Here is a 19,739-nt window from a genome sequence, read left to right as displayed (position 1 = left end):
AGGTGCTGGTGGCAGGTGCCAGCTGATTCTTACTCCAGTGCTCTTCCAGTCATTACCTCCTCTTTTGTTCCTTATCTCCTGTGCCTATTTTCACTTCTGTTCATTCTGCCAACTTCTAAATTCTCTCCCTGTGTCTGTGGCATAAATTCCTGAGTAAGAATCTGATAGGCCAACCAATCACTTCATCACTGTTTGGGCAGAGCTTTCACACCAGCTTTTTCAGATGCAGCTCGCCAGTGTACAGATTGGGTCTCTGCTTAGGGGACCATCCAGGGCTCCTGTGAGCATGGCAGTTTCCTTCAGAAGTGGCCTGTGAGTGTAGTAGCCACTGTGATTGGCCAGTCCAGCGCAATGTTTATAGGAAAGGATGAATTATCCCTTTTGATGGCCAACCTTTCATCTTTTCCACATATTTCCAAAAGTTTTAGGTGAGTGAAGAGCTAAAAAGTTTAGAAAATATAGATTGCTCGTGTACTGCATATCTAATTATAGTTTGCAATACAGGTGGTCTTCCAAATAAAATAACAACTTGGTTATTTATGTGTCATAGCCAGGAAACAAGATGTTTTACTTAACTGGATTTTTTTGTTACCTGAGAGTTAAGTGACTCACATGAATTTTGTATTTTGTTCCCTTTATAGTCCTCCCTTTTGGAAATCTAGTCTTTTTTTTTCCTCTTCCCCACTCTATATCATTTCCGGGGTTTATCTCACTATGATCGGTGAACTTCCATCTAATCAAAAGTATCCTTTAATCATTAATTTGTCTGGTTGTCAATTCAACAGTGTTTTTTTTTTTTTTCTTTAAAATTATTGTTTGGCAAAATAAAACCAATGCATCCGAAAAAAGTATTATTGTTTGGCTTTCTTAGGAGTATTCTCCCACACTTCCACCTTTGATTTCTAAATTGGCTATGATGGGTCTGCCTACTAAATAACCCTGGTTTTATTGTGTAGGTGTAATCTTTATTGTGTAGTTGTAAGTAGGAGATTTGACATGTCAGGTAGTTTCAAATGTGTCTCATGAAAGCTTGTATTTGTTAAATCCTAATGCATATGTGAATAAATATTTAGTTGATAGATCAACATTTCTTTGTGGTAGTATTTGTCCTGTAGTTTATTAAGCCTGCTAAATCTTCAACATTGAAAAAGACCCAATCATCTAACGTAATTTGAGTAAAACATCTATAAAAGCTTTAGTTTTTTAAGATTGTGAAGATGCCACAGACCTATTTCTTCTAAAAAATAAACACTGATATGCTGATTATCAGAGAAGAAAAATTGGGCTATTAGGTTATCCAGTGATAGAAGGACTTTATTTATAGAATTCTTAATTTTGATTTTATGAACATTTGATTTTTTCAAAAGTTTTTATTGGGCAATATTGGGGAACAGTGTGTTTCTCAGGGCCCATCAGCTCCAAGTCGTTGTCCTTCAATCTAGTTGTGGAGGGCGCAGCTCAGCTCCAAGTCCAGTTGATGTTTTTTTCAATCGTTATCCCATGCGGGAATTGAACCAGCAACCTTGTTGTTGAGAGCTCAAGCTCTAACCAACTGAGGCATCCGGCCACCCCTCCGGAAGCTCAGCGGCAGCTCATTGTCTTCAATCTAGTTGCAGAGGGTGCAGCTCACTGGCCCATTTGGGAATCAAACTGGCAACCCTGTTGTTCAGAGTTCGCGCTCTAACCAACTGAGCCATCCGGCTGCCACTGATTTTTGTTTTTAATGCAGACGTGTAAGCATTTATTACAGTAGACTTTTATTTTTTCTCGGTTTATTCCTAAGAAATGTCTGTAATAAAGCTATGATATTAAAATAAAAGTCACCTTCTTCACAAGATACTAGAATTGTTAATTAATAAGGTAAAATTGGTGGCAGATTATTTGGCTGCTTTTACCTATCTACATAACAAGGTTTTCTCTAATAAAAATTTGGAAAAGTTACAAGCAGATGAACATGCTTATATGAGGAACAAACTATGAAGAATGAGCATGTATGACGCTTTACTTTTGTTATCAAGTAAGACAACCAGGTTAATCTGACACATTTAATGTATGCATAATTGTTATTGTGCTGTGAGGTAATTAGGCATAAATGGTAAGTAGTTTATGTAAATCACTATAATTAGAATTACTTTTACACAGCCAAATCAAGCATTTCTGAAGTCAGGGAGGGAGAGAATTAAAAAAGAGTGTAGAGCTACTCTGAAAAATCTGTCTCCCTTAATCGGGGGTACATGGCTGCCAGGTTTTTTCATCTTTTGGGAGGAGACAGCATAGCCCGAGACCTGGGAATTGTGTGGGGTGGGCAGACGCGGGGGTGGGGGGGCATAAAATTACTTCCTTTTCATCCTGCTCGCCACAAAATAATTTTCAGTTTTTCCCTATGAGAAATTATTATTTCCAACTTCTTATACATCCCACCATCTTGTATTTGGATACCTTTCCTCACCCTCCCAAGAACCATGCATACAACAGGTAGAAAAGAAGTGCCCTGCCTTCAATCCAGCTAATTCAAAGCCTTCGTGCTTTCCTTGTTCTGGCTTCTAGTGGCTGGAGGCTGTGAGTACGAAACCTGAAATGTGGACTCTATGGACCTTTCTCTCGGGAGATGCTTGAGGTCTGGATCCCTTCAGTTATTTATCCAAGGTTCTTCAGAGTGGCCCCTCGGCAGTTTGCTGTTTTTTCCTCAGTTCCTTCCTTCTCCCTTCCAGCTAAGGGAATGAGCATGCTCTCTCCCTCCATTCCTCTTCTTAGAACAGGGGTTGCCTATAGGTAAAGTAGAATGAGCAGTGTGCATTAGGTAAAACTCTGATTCCTGGAACTTTTTCCTTTGGAAAATTGTAAGCAATGTTGAGAACAGAGTGGACAATATCTATAGCTATAATTTCATTAAAGACCAGAAATATTTCTAAATTAATGTATTTTTTTGTATCAAAGTTTTATGAAAATCAAAGCAAAAGCATTATGTCCTAACCCAGTGAAAGCATCTGCAAGGAATTGAGATTGGATGTCCAACTACATTGTTTTTTGAGAACTAACACATGCCAGAGACTTACTTAAAATCTGAAATTTGAGAAACAGAGTGTAGAGGGCCTGCTTCAGACTCCAAAATAATTAGCCAATGTATTCAATTATATCTTAAGTTTTGTCATGGTTCCAGCAGGTGAAATTATGCTGTCAACCTAGATGGAGGATGTTTTTAATAAATCCCTTAAAAACTAAATTTAAAGAAAGGGGCTATGGCCCCATTTTGTGATATTCAGAATTAGAATTTTATCTGTGATTATCAACCAAAGCTGACTACCTTGTTTATGGCAGCAGAATTATGTAGGCCATAAAGAGGCATCAGTAGCTTGGAATCTTTGATGAAATTATAGTGAGGTCTCTGGATCAGGGGTCGGCAGATATTTTCTGTAAAGGATCACATAGGATCGTTTTAGGCTTTGGGAGCCATATGATCTCTGTCACAGCGACTCAGTTGCCATTGTAGTCAAAGCAGCCACAGACAATACATAAACAAATGTATTCCAGTAAATATTCATTTACAAACACAGGAGTGAAGCTGGATTTGGCCCACAGACCGTAATCTGACCCCTACTCTACATGACCACTACTTGACAAGACTTGAGGGCTGGTGTGAGGCCATTATTTGTATTCAAGCTTCTGCTGGAACTGTACTTAGTCTAGCTTTCCTAGCTAATCTCCCATTACTTCCCTTTATATATGCCTGCCTGTAGTCAGTGGTACTATTTTATTCACTATTCCATTATATAGGCAAACAGGCAAATGGAACGAAATAGAAAGTCCCATACATGGAGACTTGATATATGATTGAGTTGGCACTGGGAATTAGTGGGAAAAAAGATCCACTATTCAAGAAGTAGAGATGAGACAATTGATTATCTACATTGAAAGTACAATAAAATAAGCAAAAAATAAATTCGATAGAATTAATGCTCTAAATTTACAGTAAAACTTTAAAATTTCTTGAAGAAAATACAGAGGAATACCTGTAAGTACTTGGGAAAAGAAAGCATTTTCATATACAAGATACGAAAGCCTGAATAATAAAGGTAAAGATGACTACATTTGACTATACTAAAATTTAAAACTTCTAATCAGCAAAAAGCACCACAGAAAAAGTGAAAAGGCAGACCACAGACTGGTAGAAAATATTTGCATCAAAAATAATTGACTATAGATTACTATCTGGAATATATAAAGAACTTCTACCAAATAATAGAAAAAAATTAACCCAGTAGAAAAATGGACAAAGAAGGGTCTGTTTTGGGGGGATAACTAGTGGATACCACAAAAATGGAAAAACAAATCAGAATGTATTTCTAAAATGGAGTGTTGCATAGCATAGGGATGATAAACTTCAAAATCAGGATTAACTCTGAGGAGGAGGGGCACAAAAGGGGGCTTCAACTGTACCTAATGTTTTATTACTTAAATGTTGGAATAAATATGTCAAAATACGAAGATTTGATAAAGCTGGGTGCTAGTAGGTGTTCATTGTTTTCTTCAAGTTAGCTTGTTTATAATATTCCATAGTAAACATATTTTTCAGTGTTATTCTGAGATATTTCAATAGGTTAGGTTTTTTTTAAAAAAAATCATTTTGAGGAAATTATCAACTTTTCTTGATAATATAATTCTAGACTCTACTATTCAGCATTTCCTTCTTACAAATAGACTGAGGAGGTTATTAACACAGTGCTCAGAAAGACAGGCATGGGAAATATCTTAGTCAGGTTTTCAGCAATGGAAGTTCTTTCCTCTTTCTGAAGTTTTGTAAGTTGAGTTTTCTTGGTCTTAAGTCTTTTTCATAAATGCTAGATGTTTCTGAGTTATATATATATATATATATATATATATATATATATATATATACACACAATATGTAGGCATGTCTCCATTTAATACTGGATTTAATAAACCGCATGTACGGCAATGTCTTGTCTTTTCTAGGTAACGTGCCCATTTCATGTACTGGGGAAATAATTAGCCAGTGTCTTCTTGTCATCTCAGGGAGAACTGATATCCCCAGAGTGGGCACTGGGGAAAGTGGTTCCATTGTGTAGCTGGGGAAAATAAATGATTTTCAGTTTTCCAGAAACGTCTCTCATGCTTAGCTAGAAAATGGACTTCTTTATCAAGGACCCTAAGTTATTATACATAAATTCATTTCAACCAAAAGAGAGTTGGTCCTCACCAAGTGCTAGGCTCCATGCTGGGAGCCAAGGATACAGATGTGAGTAAGATTAATGGTTTCTGATTTCAGTGATACCTTATCCAGTGGAGAGAACAGTCATGAGCAGTTATTTATAACTCAGTGAATTAAGTAGGAAAATTCATGTGGGTATAAAATGCATATGAGAACAGTCTTTAAAACCCACTCTTAAAAGGATTTAAGTTGATTGTATTCTATACTGTTGTTTCACTTCTTATAATTCTCATAAAGAAATTTTATGAATCAAATTACTATTGATTTCTTCTTGAAGAACCAGATTCAAAATGCGGATATATATGTTAAACTTAACAACATAAAACACACAAAATGCATATGGTATAAATTTATATATTTATTTAAGTTTGTATATATTAATTATTTGCTCCTGAAAAGGATCAATATTACTCACTATATTTAAAATAGTTTTTGAAGATTTGTTTTAAAAAGAAGCCAATTAAAAATTTTCAAGTTATTTTCAGATTTTTCTTATAGTTAAATTAAGATAAGATACTGCTCCAGGCATATAGAATGGCTTTGCCATTTAAAATGTTTTCCGATTTCTGATTTGTCATGTAACAATTTCAGTATTACATAAATTTAGTATTATACCTGCAATAATGGACTGTTAATCATATTAAATGCAATATTTACTATCTAGAGAGAATAATAAAATGTAAATTGTGCACTTAATAAGATTAAAATTTAAATAAACTTTATACAACACCTCTTAGAATTATTATTGTACAAAAGTTCCATTTGTGTAAAGTGTACTACTTAAATAATAGCAATTTTTGAAAGTAATATTGAGAACTAAAAATTGCTATGGAAGAGAGACAAAAAAGTCTCAAGTTTCTGCTCAGGTTCAGGCTGTTCAGTAGTAGGTTTGTGTGAAGAGTGAATCAACTCTAGTAATTCAAGTAATTCTCTTACTATTTTCAGGATGTAGGGATGGTAGTGGAAAATCCAGCTCATAGGAAAGAAAATCAGGAAAACCTCTTGGTGGCTAGAAAAGTCCCTTGGCAGAAAGTATTTATGAAATAGGAAAACAGGTCTTCATTTTAAGAATTGTCCACGTGGATCCACTGGCAACAAGGACTTTGATTTGGAGGAAGAAGTGGGGAGGCAGGCATGGTAGTCGGCGTGAGAATCTGAGCAGAGGGGAGTGAGCAGATCTCAGGAGGCTGACCCGTGCACGAAGGACAATATGTGTTGTATTTGAAAAAGCTGTGGAATGTCATAGATTGTGGTTTATATTCTATGCCTTCATTCTTTCCGTGAAGTCACCAATCAATTAATCTAATTCTGAATTGCTTAGATTTTCCCTTTTTTTCCAGTTATTTTTCCATAAAATCTAGGTTAGTCTGAGGTTCAGCGATGTACATTGTGAGCTCTTCACCAGATGCCTTCACAGTTGCTTTCCTGAAGATTCTCTATGAGGGTGGCATTTTTTGAGTTCCTCTTCATCACTGAAGCATCACAAAATACATCTCAGCGGACTCTCAGAGTTGTGCCCTGGTGGCTGTCAGCCTCCCCACGTGTCTGAGTGGGAGTGTAGGTTCCTACATCCATTTGCCTCTCTGTGGCTGTGTTGGTGGTCTCATTCCCTCTTTGGGGTCATTTCTTTGCTAACCTAAAAGAAACCTGGAAGGCTACTTGAGTTCTTCAAATTCAGAACCTCAGCCAGGTTCAGATGGAAGGATATTTTCCTCATCTTTCTTTTGAGGAAGTCCACATCAGTTTGGGAATTAGGTGTAAGTCCTGGACGTCTAGTGGTGAACTGGAGTAGATCATACCCAGGGTAGCTTCATCCTAACTAGTACAGAATCAGATTAGGAGGGGCTGAACTTGGAAGGAGTGATATGCTGAAGACATTGCCTCCTGTTGTTTGTCTCCCAGTGGCACCTATAGGCACTTATGCAAGCTTGTTGCTTGAATGCATGAGATATTAAAAAGTAATTTGCATCTCCAAATTCGGTTATAATCAGAAGTCAAGCCATTTCTTAATGCTAGTTATTTTAGAAGTTTGAGCTCAACCCCCCCCCCACACACACTTGCTAGTTATTTAGAGACTTAAATAGGCTTAATTATACTAGAAAACTGAACAAATTGTTGCATTTTAGGTTAAGAGGGTTCTTTTCATCTGCTGAAGGCATTTAGAAAAGATTTTCATTTATGGGTGCTAACATATAGTTCAGTTTTTAGTTTTTAAAGATCTTAGAAACCTGAGTGATATACTTTTATCAAAAAGTGGTCTATGTGAAGAATGATATAATGCTAGTTTTTAAAAGATGTGATTATGCTCAGCATTTCAACTGGAATCATTGTTTCTGATTCTGTCATTTTGGGAGATAATAATGGAATGGTGGAGAGAGTGGGGAGAAACAGGAAAAGTAGTATTCCTACCCTTGAAACAATTTGAAAATAACTTTCTTTTAACAGGACCACCCTTACTATCTATTTGTCCTAATGGAAATTCTGCCAGAGTAGCAGGTACATAGTAACTCAGAAAGGTGGAGAACATGCTATTTAATTTATAACTTTGATGAGAATCGGTCTTGGATTATTTTTCAACACTAAAATTTTAATATCATAAGGAACAAAGGATAAAATTACAATGATTCAATCAAAATATTTGGAATGATGGATGGCAAATGTTTACTCTGCAGTAGTTAAAGAAATAGTTTTGGTAACAGTTTTGAAAGCAGTTGTCTAAAATGCAGATATGCAGATCCTTTTGGAATAATTTTAGATTCATTTCAAAAGTAAGAGTAATACAGTAATTAGTTACCTTGTCAAATTTGGTTTGGTTTTCCCTCAGCTTTTTATTTTGAAAAATTTCAACAATACACTTAAATCCACTAAGGGTTAACATTTTGTCACATTGGTTTTCTCTTTCTAAATATATTTTTTCTTTAATCATCTGAAGGTAAGTTACAACATCATAATACTTGACCCTTAAAAACATCGTTAGTATCTCCTAACAAAGATATTTTCCTGCATAACTATGAGTACTGTTTAAAATTTTTAAAATGACATTCTTTTGACACCTGCTGTTCTTATCAGCTTCCCTTTTGAGTTAGATTATTATAGTATATTTGCTACACTTGAGCTGCTCTCTCACTAGATATTGTCTTTTGATGATAATGAGATGGGAATTTCAAGACCAGTCGAAGACTTTAGCATCCTTGTTAAATCAATGCTAAACTATATCCGGATATTATCCACACCATTTTCAGCCTTTAACTTTCATGGACTATTCTCATAATGTACTCTAATTTATAACTTTAATTTACATATGTAGCTATATATATCACTACGTATAATTCTCTATTTTTTCTTTTTATCCTCTGTCTCCCATCATTAGCCTTTTGTAAACTCCATGAAAGCAGGAACTACTTGTTCACCAATATATACCCATCACTGTATATTATGTCATACCTATTTGTCTATCTACACATATAGAGGGTGCGAAAAAAATGTATACACATTTTAAGAAAGGAAAACTGTTAAAATTAAAATTGTAATAATATATAAATATGTAATAATATATAAAATGTAATATATATAAATATGTAATAATATATAAATATGTAATAATATATAAATATGTAATAATATATAAAATTAAAATTGTAATAATATATACTGGTAACAAAAGATAAATACAAGTCACATTTGACTTCTGCAATTACAAGAGGTGCTCAAAGTGGTTACCATCAGCGTCCAGACACTTCTGATTATGATGAACTACTGCATGAGCAACATTGACCAGTGTCCACTTGTATACATTTTTTTGGCACCCCCTGTATATATACATACATACATACACACACACATATACATACTTATTATATTAGGGATAAAAGTCAATATTCTTTAGCTTGACATAAAATTCATTTGTTTGTTCATTCATGCCAGGCAGAAGTGACTTTGCGTATGTGGTCTCAGTCTATCCTCTGAGCCCTCTCTAGCCATTTCTGCTATACTAGGGTCACCATTTCAGCTTATTCTCCTGATTAGAGCGTCTTTTCTTTTCCTCCAGACTGGAATGACTTTTTCTATTACATATCTGGCAAATGTCTACTCAACCTGCAAGCTCACAGACTATCTCCTGTCTATAATTTTTCCTTAATTACCTCATGCTTAGTTAATTGCTTCCCTTTTGGTTTCTTTAAGTACCTTATTCATGCTTCTCTAGCAGAGGTTTCCAATTTCTTGGCTCCTTGCATCCTAACGTCTTTTTCACAGTGCTCCTAGGCCAAAAGAAAGACCTAACAGTTTCATTTATTAACTAACTAGATACACACCTAACTTACTAAGTGTGAATAGGTATTAAATAATTATTGCACGTGTAAATCCTAATAACCTAATAACTGTAAAATTAATCCACATACAGTGAAAGAAAATATTTGTTTCATTCTTAAGTAACCACAGTTACTTTACTAATGGGCTGTGTTTGCCTGGGGGGCAGTACACAATTTCTTAAATCTTATAGTCAGATTGGATACGCCAGTTTTAGTCTCCTGTTTCACACTGATTCTTGCACAGCACTTGCATTTTTTAAAAACATACCAACCGTTGAAAACCTAGCTTTGAAAAGAAATGACATTTTTGAAAGGAATATAGACGGCGTCATCTAACATTGAAAATGTGAACTACCTGGAGCTAGTAGTTTTCCTGGTTCTTTAAAATCATTTAATTCATACATGGTTGAATGTGTATTGCTAATAGACTGATCTGGGAACTTTTTTTTAGCCACAGTCTCATTATCTAACTAAATTAACAGTGTTCTTTCCTATTATCTAATACTGTAGTTTAAAAATGTCATTTTAGTAACGCTTGTTTAAATCTGAATTTACACAAGGTCTACACATTGCCTGTGATTGAAGTGTCTCATAGTCTCTTTTAATCTATGGTTGGGCCCCACCTTCTTTTCTCTTTTTACCAGTGATTTGGAGAACTTTGTTTCTTTGCATTATGTTGTATTGAACATTTAGTGTCTGTCAGGCATTGTGTATTGCACTAGACACACAGTATACATTATATTCTATGATGTATATTATATTATTTATGTTTTATTCCCCCTTCTGTTCTGAGTTCCTTGAGAGCAGGAACTCTTTTCTATTCATCATTGTATCCTCAGCACATAGCACAGAGCATATATAGTACAGAGTACATGCTCGAGAAATGTCTGTTGAATTGTACAGAAATGAAACATAGGTTAATCTGGTAAATTTATTAATGAGAAACAGAGACTTAGGTTAAGGGGATTGTTCAAGGTTGTAGCAAAATCTCATGTTCTAAAATATTTGTTAGTGGTAAGAAATCTTAGTTCCCAAAATACAATTTTGAAATGAACCTCTGCTTTTCATTTAAATAGAAACCTAAATTGGATATGTATCCTATATTTTGGGTAGTAACAATGAGTGTATTTTGAAATGAATTAGAGAAAAGTTGCAAAGCTAAATATTATGATGTGCTTCTTGGGGTGTGTTACCTGAAAGGGCTTTCACTAAAGGTTTTCTGATAGTTCCAGTAATAAATCCTCAGAAAGATGGTGTAATGAAAACATTTTAGACTTTGGAGTCAGATTTTGAAATGCATTTCCATTTTGGTTTTGAAATCATCTATTCTGAGTCTTAATTTTGTCATCTAATAAATGGGCATGGCATTATTTCTTGAGTGGGAATATTAGTCCATGAGGTATTTTTTTTTTGAAAAGAAGGTTTTGTGGTCAAATACGTTTGGGAAATGCTATCTACATAGCTCTTCCTTGGAGAATCATAATGTTGTTAGTATAGTAAAGGCACTGAGAAATCCTGCAATAAAGAAACTTTTAGACTTTAATCCTGTGAGTCATTGTTTCTCCATCTTGAACACACACGCCTCTGTTTATATGAACACTCAGAAATATAGTATTGAAGGAATGTTTTATGCAGCATACTTTGGGAAACTACTTGCTTCACAGAAATGGTTTGATGGGAATGTACTAAATGTTCCACCAAAGAAGTTAGGCTCTACCCCCAGTTCAGTCACACCTCCTGGATTCCGGCTTGTAAGAGAGTTTGCGCTCCTCTAAATCTTGTGCTATAAAGTTTCCAGTATGTAAATGTCTTAGGAATCTTATATTATTTTAGAATTTCCTTGGCCTTGGCTACTTTCTGTTAGTTCTAATATATTAAGAATATGTCTTTTCTCTCGCCCTTTCTGAAAGGGAAGTTTTAGGAGGTGCAATGGTTAGGAGTGTAGACTTTGGTGTCGGAAAAATAAAGAATAATCTTGATATTTCCCCAAGAGACGGCCAACCCATACTAATCTGGAGGTGGAAACAGGGAAAAGGTAGATTTATTCTTTAATCCTTTTTATATTCAAAGATCTTTTCTCTCTTAAGAATAGATACTTTCATAAATACTTTGCTTATATCGTGTTTCCCCGAAAATAAGACCTAGCCGGACCATCAGCTCTAATGTGTCTTTTGGAGCAAAAATTAATATGAGACCCGGTCTTATTTTACTATAATATAAGGCTAGGTCTTATATAATATAACAATATATAAGACCGGGTCTCATATTAATTTTTGCTCCAAAAGATGCATTAGGGCTGATGATCCGGCTGGGTCTTAGTTTCGGGGAAACACATATTAGACCACGAACATGGCTAAGTGAAATATATTATGGCATCAGTTAGGATGCTTTCAGTTGCAAATAATAGAAAGCCTAACTGAAGCTGGGTCAAACAATACAAGTCATCCACGGGCTCACGTAGAAGTCGGGCTTCTATGTGCTTCAGGGGCAGTGTGTGAGGGCCATGGCTCTGTTTCTTTGAGATCGTCTTGATTCTGCCCTCCTGCAAATCTTGGCTTTGTGTTCAGTGTGGCCTCTCTCAAAGTAGCAAACTAGTGTCACATCTATGTGCCATACGGCCCGGAATATAAGAGCTTCTCTTTCTCCAAGCCGTGAACAACAGAACTTGGCTTGATCCAAATTGGGCCCTAAGTTCTCCCCGAACCCGTCACACTGCTATGGAGGATGGAGCTGGGAGTGGGGTCATTGTCACCTGAAGAGCATTCTGCTGCTCAGTTGTGGAAAAGTGAAATGGAATGGATACTAGGGAGAGAAATGATGGTTGTATTTAAAGGCAACTTCCCAAAAGAAGAAAGGAATTTGAGGTATTGTTTTCTAGCAATATGGTGTTTGCACTGAACCCCCAACCCCCGCCCCATATTTCATTAAGAAAGATCTCCTGTTCTAAGGCACTAAGAATCCTGTGGGCCTCAGACTAGGTCACCATTATTATGGCCACCATTAAAGTGCTTATCAAGCCCCTGTTTATGCGTGGCAATGGCGAAAGTAATAAACATAAGTAAGGCTGATGTGTTTTAGAATTAATGGCTGTTTGAAAATGATGCAATTTTTTTTTTTTTTTTTGCAGTTTATGTGTCTTTTTACCTTTCTTAGCATTCCCCCTCCCCCCAAACAGAAATGTCTAACTCCACTGCTTTTAATGTGTCTATCTTTTCCCTTATGGCTTTTGGGTTTATGTCTTGCTTGTAGGACATTACACTTCAAGAGTGTAAAAATAATTCACAGAAAGACATTTATAAAGATGCTGATGAGAAGGCTTATAAGAGAAGTGAATCACTTGATGGGCCATGGTTCCTGAGAAGGTGGCAGGGGGGACTGAGATCCAGAAATTGCTAAAAGGTTGCATGGGAAGAGGGCTCATCTTCCTTTGTCACAGGAGGGAGAGAGGACAGGATGGGTGCAGAGAGAGGGCGACTGTGATTCCATGTAGGAAGGTGAAGCTGTTCCAACCCATTGCCTTCTGCTTCATCTTTACGAGGCAGTAGGAGACATCTGCTGAAAGTGATGGGGGAAGTGTAGTTTAGCTTGAAGGGAGCCGAGAACTTTCTAGAGCATCACTGCAGAGACAGAGAGTAAACTAACCAAGGCAGCAGAATTGCTGACAATCTGGAGGAACTGGTGAGAGGGTACACTCTGCAGGGCTTTCAGACTTTTTTCAGCAATCTTCAGAAGTCTGGGTGAACATGATGGGAAGGTCAATACCTTTGTGTGAGATGTTTCTATTTTTAGGTATCCTTCCATCATTTATTTCTAATTTTATTACATTAGGGTTGGAGTACATTGATTGTTTGGAATTTATTGAGGTTTCTTTTAGGGCTTAGATATGGACTATATTTGAAATTGTGCTACATGTTTCTGAATACATTCTTGATTTGTTTGGTATAGAGTTTTAGATCCAAACTGTCTTGAGTGTACATGAATTCTGTTCAGACCTTTGAGGGGCGTGTGTTAAAAGGTGCGCAGTTCCTTTATTCATGGCGCCCCAGTTTGGATGGAAGCAGGTATCAGTAAGCACACGAAGTCTGCAGTCTTCGTTGTGAGCCAGTGGGTCTTGTGATTAGGTTTGCAGAGCGGGCAGGGAGCAGGAACTTCTGGCGCTCTGCCCTGCACCCAGCAGATAAGCAAAGCGTTGTAGACGTGCAGTGGCTGCCCAGCGTCACGTGGCTCATAAGCAGCAGAACTAGAATTTATACCAGAGCTTTTGGATTCAACTCCAACACTCTGCTACTGTATCTTTTATGCTCAGCAGAGGTGGGTGACACGTGACCACTATCTGCCAGCGTCCTCCTTACGTTTCCCATCTGCACAATCTATATAGTGCACTGCCATTGGACTCATCAAAAACCCCTTACAGAAGGCATCATTCTACTTTATACATTTCCTAAGGTACAAGTAACATGACAGATCTTACTTGGGTCACTAGAGAAACTTATTCACATCCACAGTTTCCAGTCTTTGTGTGATGTTAAGACTGTGCAGTTTAGGGGTCAGGCACGTGTCAGAGTCCTGGCAGGAAACAGTTCACAGCAGACGTTTCAAATGAAGACTGAATCAAGAGATCACTTAGGGAGTCATGGACAGGGCAGGCCTAGGGCAGCAAACAAGGCTTGGAGGGGTAAGGAGGAGCCGGAAAAGAGCTGGAGCGAGGGCATGGGGACCCGCTGGTCCTGGAGGGATGCAGCTGCACTGGAGACAGAGCGACGAGCTGGAGGGAACTGGAGAGAATGACCTGGCTGCTCCCTACCCCTCCCTCCTGTCTCCTGCTGGAATAGGTGCCTCCTCAGGGCTGAGCTCAGCCAGCTGCCAGCCAGCCAGCCAGCTCTGGGGTCCAGAGCAAGATGGAGGAAGCATCTGGCGAGGGGAGCCCGAGAAGAATACCCACACTGAGGAGCTGTGCCCAGGTGGAGTTCTCTGAGACAGAAGAAAAGAATTACAGGAAATTCAAACATTAAGAAAGGAAATTTCATGGAACTGAAAAATAGGGTAAATTGTGAGAAAATATAAGTTAGGGGCATGTAAATGATGTGGGTTCCTGTGTAAGTGGGTCATCTTGAAGAAAACTACATGAACCTAACCCTCCCTGAATTCCCTATGAATAAAGAATTTAAAATTTTCTGTAGCACCCATTGTATAGCCTTCTAAATAGTCTTACTTTCTTCATTCAGTCTTCTGGTTATCCCTTTAAAATATGGATTTTTAAATCCTGTGCAACAATTTCAACAATTCTTAGAAGACTGACATTTTATTAGGAGAAAACTGAGTTGCCTCTCCAAGTGAAAATATTTGGGCGTATATAATGTCTAGATAGACGATATCTAACATCATTAGAGGAATGTTCATTTTGTTTATCAATGTATTTAAAGTAAAATTGGCACCTCAAACAGTGTTTATGCCATACCAGGTGTCAGTGAGCTTAGTTGTTGGAGGATCTTCTCCTGTGGAACTCTATAACAGTATCGCGTTATCTTCTAAATATTACTATAGAATATAATACAATATAACATACGTTATATATGTAATGTAGTACAATATTTGCCAAAGTCCTCTTTCAAAAATATATTGAGTTTGCGTGAGTAAACAGAAGATAGGACCCTGAGTGCTCTTTTTTTTTAGCAGTATTGCGTTTTCTGTATCATCCTTTCCCCCATCTTTGTTCATTTTTTTTTGCCTTGAACTTCATTTATTCAACATATATTGATTGTATCACGTGAACAGTACTAGAGTAGGCCCCAGACTATTCCTGTAAAATGTGTGAAGAATTATGAATTATGAATTATGAATTACTATGACACTCCCAGTTACCTAACACAGAATATTGCTTTCAAAAGATTTCTAATACATCGGACATACTTAGAGATTATGAGGTTCTGTGTCAGTTTTCCAACTTGAAGCTGTTCTAAAATTAAGAGCATAACACTTTTTCTGGCAAGTTGAAAACAGAGTAACCAGCATATAAGAATAGATGCTTTCCTTGTTTTCTTGACTGGCTACGCTGCTGTGGTCCTGGAGCAGCCCTCCAGGTCACCAGGGCTTCCTTCCCAGGATCCTTTGTGGTTCCTGGAGGTTCTTTCTGTTGGGGAGGGTTTTTTTCAGACCCTGTATGTATGAAATGTCAATTTTCCATTTTCACACTTGATGGATAGAGCAGATAGATTGAAAATCATTTTCTCTCAAATATTCAACTCTTTGTTGTTTGTGACCTGTTGTGGCACCCCCACTGCAAGTTCTTTCTGTCCCTAGTATCTGAAATTTCAAGTTTGTGACTTGGTGTGGGTCTTATTTTCCTCATTGTTTTGAACACTTAGTCTGTTCTTCCAATCTAGAAAGCAAGTCCTTCAATTCTGAGAAAAATCTTTGTATTATTCCTTTTTCCTCTATTTTCTCTTTCTGGAATCCCTTTGTATCAGGTGTTGGACCTCCTGAATTAATCCTATAATTTTCTTATATTTTTTCATCTTTTATTATTGCTGTTTATATTTGTTGTATTTTCTGGAACATCTCCTCAAGCTTATCTTCTAATCCTTTTTCTGAAATTTTATTTCTGCTACCATATTTTAAATTTCAAAGTGTTCTCTTTTGTTACTAATGTTCCCTTTTTTAAAAAATTGCATTTTGTTCTTGCTTTATAGTTTAAATAGCTTCTCTTATTTTCCCCAGCATATTAATTATATTGATTACAGTTTTATTTTTGAAGATTACCTTTGCTGTCAGTGTAGTCTGTTTCCTGTGAGTATTTCCCCCTGTATATTTGCTCTGGTCTCCAGCTTTCATCTTAGAAGATTTTTTTTTTTTTTTCAGATCTGTTGATTATTGGCTGTCAATTCATTTTAGTGTCTTTTCAGATACTAACAAGCTGATTGAAAGGTCCATCTTAGGTTTGTTGACTGGTGTGCTTTTCTGTAAGGTCATTTGGTAGGAACCAGCTCTATCTGTGGGAGAAACCCACATGTAAGTGCCTTTGGGCCTTTTTTTCTGGAGACTGTTCAGTTTCTTCAGAAACATTCTTCCAATCTATTGCTTAATGGGAATGAGCTAGGCTGCCATTGTTTGGGGAGCCCGTTTGGGAAAGAGAGGAAAGAATACATGGTTAGTAAGTGGTGGTGTAGGGTATGTAAACTTACGTTGTGTGATTTCAGAGCTCTCGCTTCCTCTATTGAAACTTCAGTTGGGCTTCCCAGCCTTTTTACATCAAGTTTTTCATATTTATTGTGTACAACACCCCATTTTAGTCCTGTATATGGCACAGTTAGGAACACTGTGTATATGGGGATATTTAATTATTTCCATGTTAGAGATTTATAATTTGTTCTTAATTTACAGCTTTTTTCAAGGAGAAAACCTCCAAGAGGCCTGTATGTTTATGGAGATGTTGGTAAGTGTGTTAAAACAAGTCCTGGGTAGTACAGCTTTTGCTCAGGGATAACTTCCATTTCCATCCTTCAATCCACTACCAACAAGGGAATAGGATGAGGTGAGATAAAGTACTGGGCGGGGGAGGGCGGTTATCTTAGTTTGCACTTTTATGTCTCAGAGGGTGTGCCTCGTTTAAGGCAGGATTAGTGAGCATGTCAGGGTGCAAATGTTATTTAAGGTATAAAGTGAGTTGATCCTGGGGAAGGAAATCACCTATAGATAGGTTATTAGATAATTCAGAATCTCGTTGCCCAGTGCTGTTTGACTCAGCTTACTACTTTTTTTTTTTTTTAAAAGCTGTTCTTTCTCACTTTTACTTTCCACTAATATTTTTACTCATAATCTAAGCCCTTATCCTCAATTTAGTTATTAGTGGACACTCTCAATGCATGAGTGATAACATTGCCTTGGTCTCCCATTTCTATACACTGGGCACAAAGATTCACATTTTCTTGGAAACTTCATGAGCTGTTGCTTAATTTCTAGATTTTCCTAATCAGTTGATGTCTGCTTCTTCCCTGACGTCCTTCTTGCTGAAATCATCTGTTTTTTTTGCTTTCCATTTTCTTTAAACAAATCTTTAAACCTCTCCCTGGTTATCCACATTCACTGATGTCATTAATGTGGCTTATACTTCACCTGGCCTTATGACTTGCCAATTATTTCTTATATTGGCATACTCAAAACTCACACTTACATGGAATGAGACCAGTTTTGTCCCAGACTAAGAAACAAGTTCCAGTCTCATCTACAGCCATATCAAAGCTACATTATGAGGGAGTGGTGGCCGAAGTTATTACCTTAGTAATATTTGTAGGACAAAAAATAAAACAGGAGTTGAAGAAATAGTTATAGTGCCTTACAGATAAAACTTCTCATCTTTAAGAAGAAGGTCCTCCCTCGTTTTCTGATTTGTTCACCGATGCCACTAAATTCCTGTTTTGCATTTACAGGTTTGGTGAACCTACTAAAAAGAGAATTGTGTAGTTCACAAAGGTGAATGATAGAGATTGCCCCTGGAATTCTTCAAGTTCTTGAAACTTACAGGTTTAAAAAATGTGAAAGAAGCTCAGACTATTCTGTTTTTTAGTTCATTGGCTAATTGGTATTATTTAGACCAGTGTATGCTTAGTTCTTATTCAGAAAGCATTTTATACCAGGTGCTTGATCAGTTTTACATGTCTGTACCTTTGGGCACTGCCAGCAGATCCCATCCTGTTGTCAGGTGTCTTTCTTTGCATCTTTGGAAACTTGCACTTCCTGTGCCTTCACTTTCATGTTTAGTCATTGCTAAAACTAGCATCTTTGTTTCTCCGTTACCTCCATAAATGGAGATGGTTAGTTAAGCACAACTTCTACTTCTGCAAAATGACTTATTAAAAAAAAACCCTACAAAAGTTGTTGGATTTTAGTTTGAAAAATTCAACCATATTCTAAGTAATTGAAGAGAAGTACAATAAGCACAATTCATCTGAATACTTGAAAGAATTAGATATGGGGCCAGCCCGGTGGTGCAGGCAGTTGGAGCTCCGTGCTCCTAATGCCGAAGGCTGCCAGTTCGATTCCCACATGCGCCAGTGCCAGATGGCTCAGTTGGTTGGAGCGCGGGCTCTCAACCACAAGGTTGCCAGTTCGACTCATCGACTCCGGTGAGGGATGGTGGGCTGTGCCCCCTGCAACTAACAACGGCAACTGGACCTGGAGCTGAGCTGTGCCCTCCACAACTAAGACTGAAAGGACAACAACTTGACTTGGAAAAGTCCTGGAAGTACACACTGTTCCCCAATTAAAAAAGAAAAGAAAAGATGTGATTACATGGGATAGTCACCAAGGCTGGGTGTATACCAACCTTTGGTTAGAAACATCTTTATAATGTAGAGGGGGAAGAAAGGGAATTCTGAAATAGGAAGTGAGGTGAACATTTTGGTGGCTATACTCAGTTTAGTTTAGAATGCTTACAAAATAGGTAATAAAAAATAGGTGAAATTCTCATTTTGGTATGCTCTCTGGCTTGGAGAATAGCCTCCAAGTGCTTCACAAGCCCTTATTCTTTACTATTTTCCTTTTTTTAGACTTGGGAAACAGGTCTAAAAAACTCCTTATTCAATTTTAAGGAGATTTGATGGGAAAGAGGATGTCTGTTTCCTAGCGGGCCCCTTTCCCACTCCTTATTCCTGCACGTGGCTTGGGATCTGTCATGCCCACTTTATTCCCTTTTGACTAGACATGTTGAAATGACTAACTCAGGTGGACCCTCAATCCAGAGAACCCAGTAGAGTTGATATATAAACTGGAGAATTATCATAGTGTCTTAATGAAAACCGTGTTTTCATCAATAAATGCTTAGCACATCTCATGCAGAAGCCAAAAGCTGCAGTAGTAGTGTTTCGTGGCTTCATTTCTAACCTACCCCTGGCTCTAGCCGACTGCAATGGTGATGACAGGGTTAATTATTTCTCAAGTACATTAGAAGAGAATAAAAGTACTTTTTTGTTTATCGGTCCCTTTTCTGCTGTCTCCTGGTATAACCTCACCCATTTCACATGGATAATTCTACCAATTAAGGTAAACTGGTTTTTTTTTTTGTTTGTTTTTTAATTGGGGAATATTGGGGAACAGTGTGTTTTTCCAGGGCCCATCAGCTCCAAGTCGTTGTCCTTCAATCGGATTGTGGAGGGTGCAGCTCAGCTCCAAGTCCAGTCACCGTTTTCAGTCTTAGTTGTAGG

General features: G+C 37.3%; 1 protein-coding gene across 4 annotated transcripts in view; it reads left to right on the top strand.

The window, feature by feature from the left end:
* AFG1L (AFG1 like ATPase) overlaps positions 1-19,739 on the top strand; it is a 198,507-nt gene that overhangs the window by 30,648 nt on the left and 148,120 nt on the right. For all 4 annotated transcript variants that reach the window (XR_016020209.1, XM_074333372.2, XM_019735074.3 and 1 more), the window contains exon 3: positions 16,921-16,972. Coding sequence is in view for 3 of the 4 variants with exons in the window: in XM_074333372.2 (XP_074189473.2) it covers positions 16,921-16,972 (52 nt within the window). In the remaining variant the exon portion in view is untranslated. The remainder of the gene's footprint in view (positions 1-16,920; positions 16,973-19,739) is intronic.

The sequence above is a fragment of the Rhinolophus sinicus genome, chromosome 2 (genome assembly GCF_057876585.1).
Source record: "Rhinolophus sinicus isolate RSI-liver-muscle chromosome 2, RSI-T2T, whole genome shotgun sequence".
In the NCBI taxonomy this organism is placed as follows: Eukaryota; Metazoa; Chordata; class Mammalia; order Chiroptera; family Rhinolophidae; genus Rhinolophus; species Rhinolophus sinicus.
The sequence above is the reverse complement of the archived record's forward strand: the minus strand, read 5'-3'. Positions and strand labels throughout refer to the sequence as shown.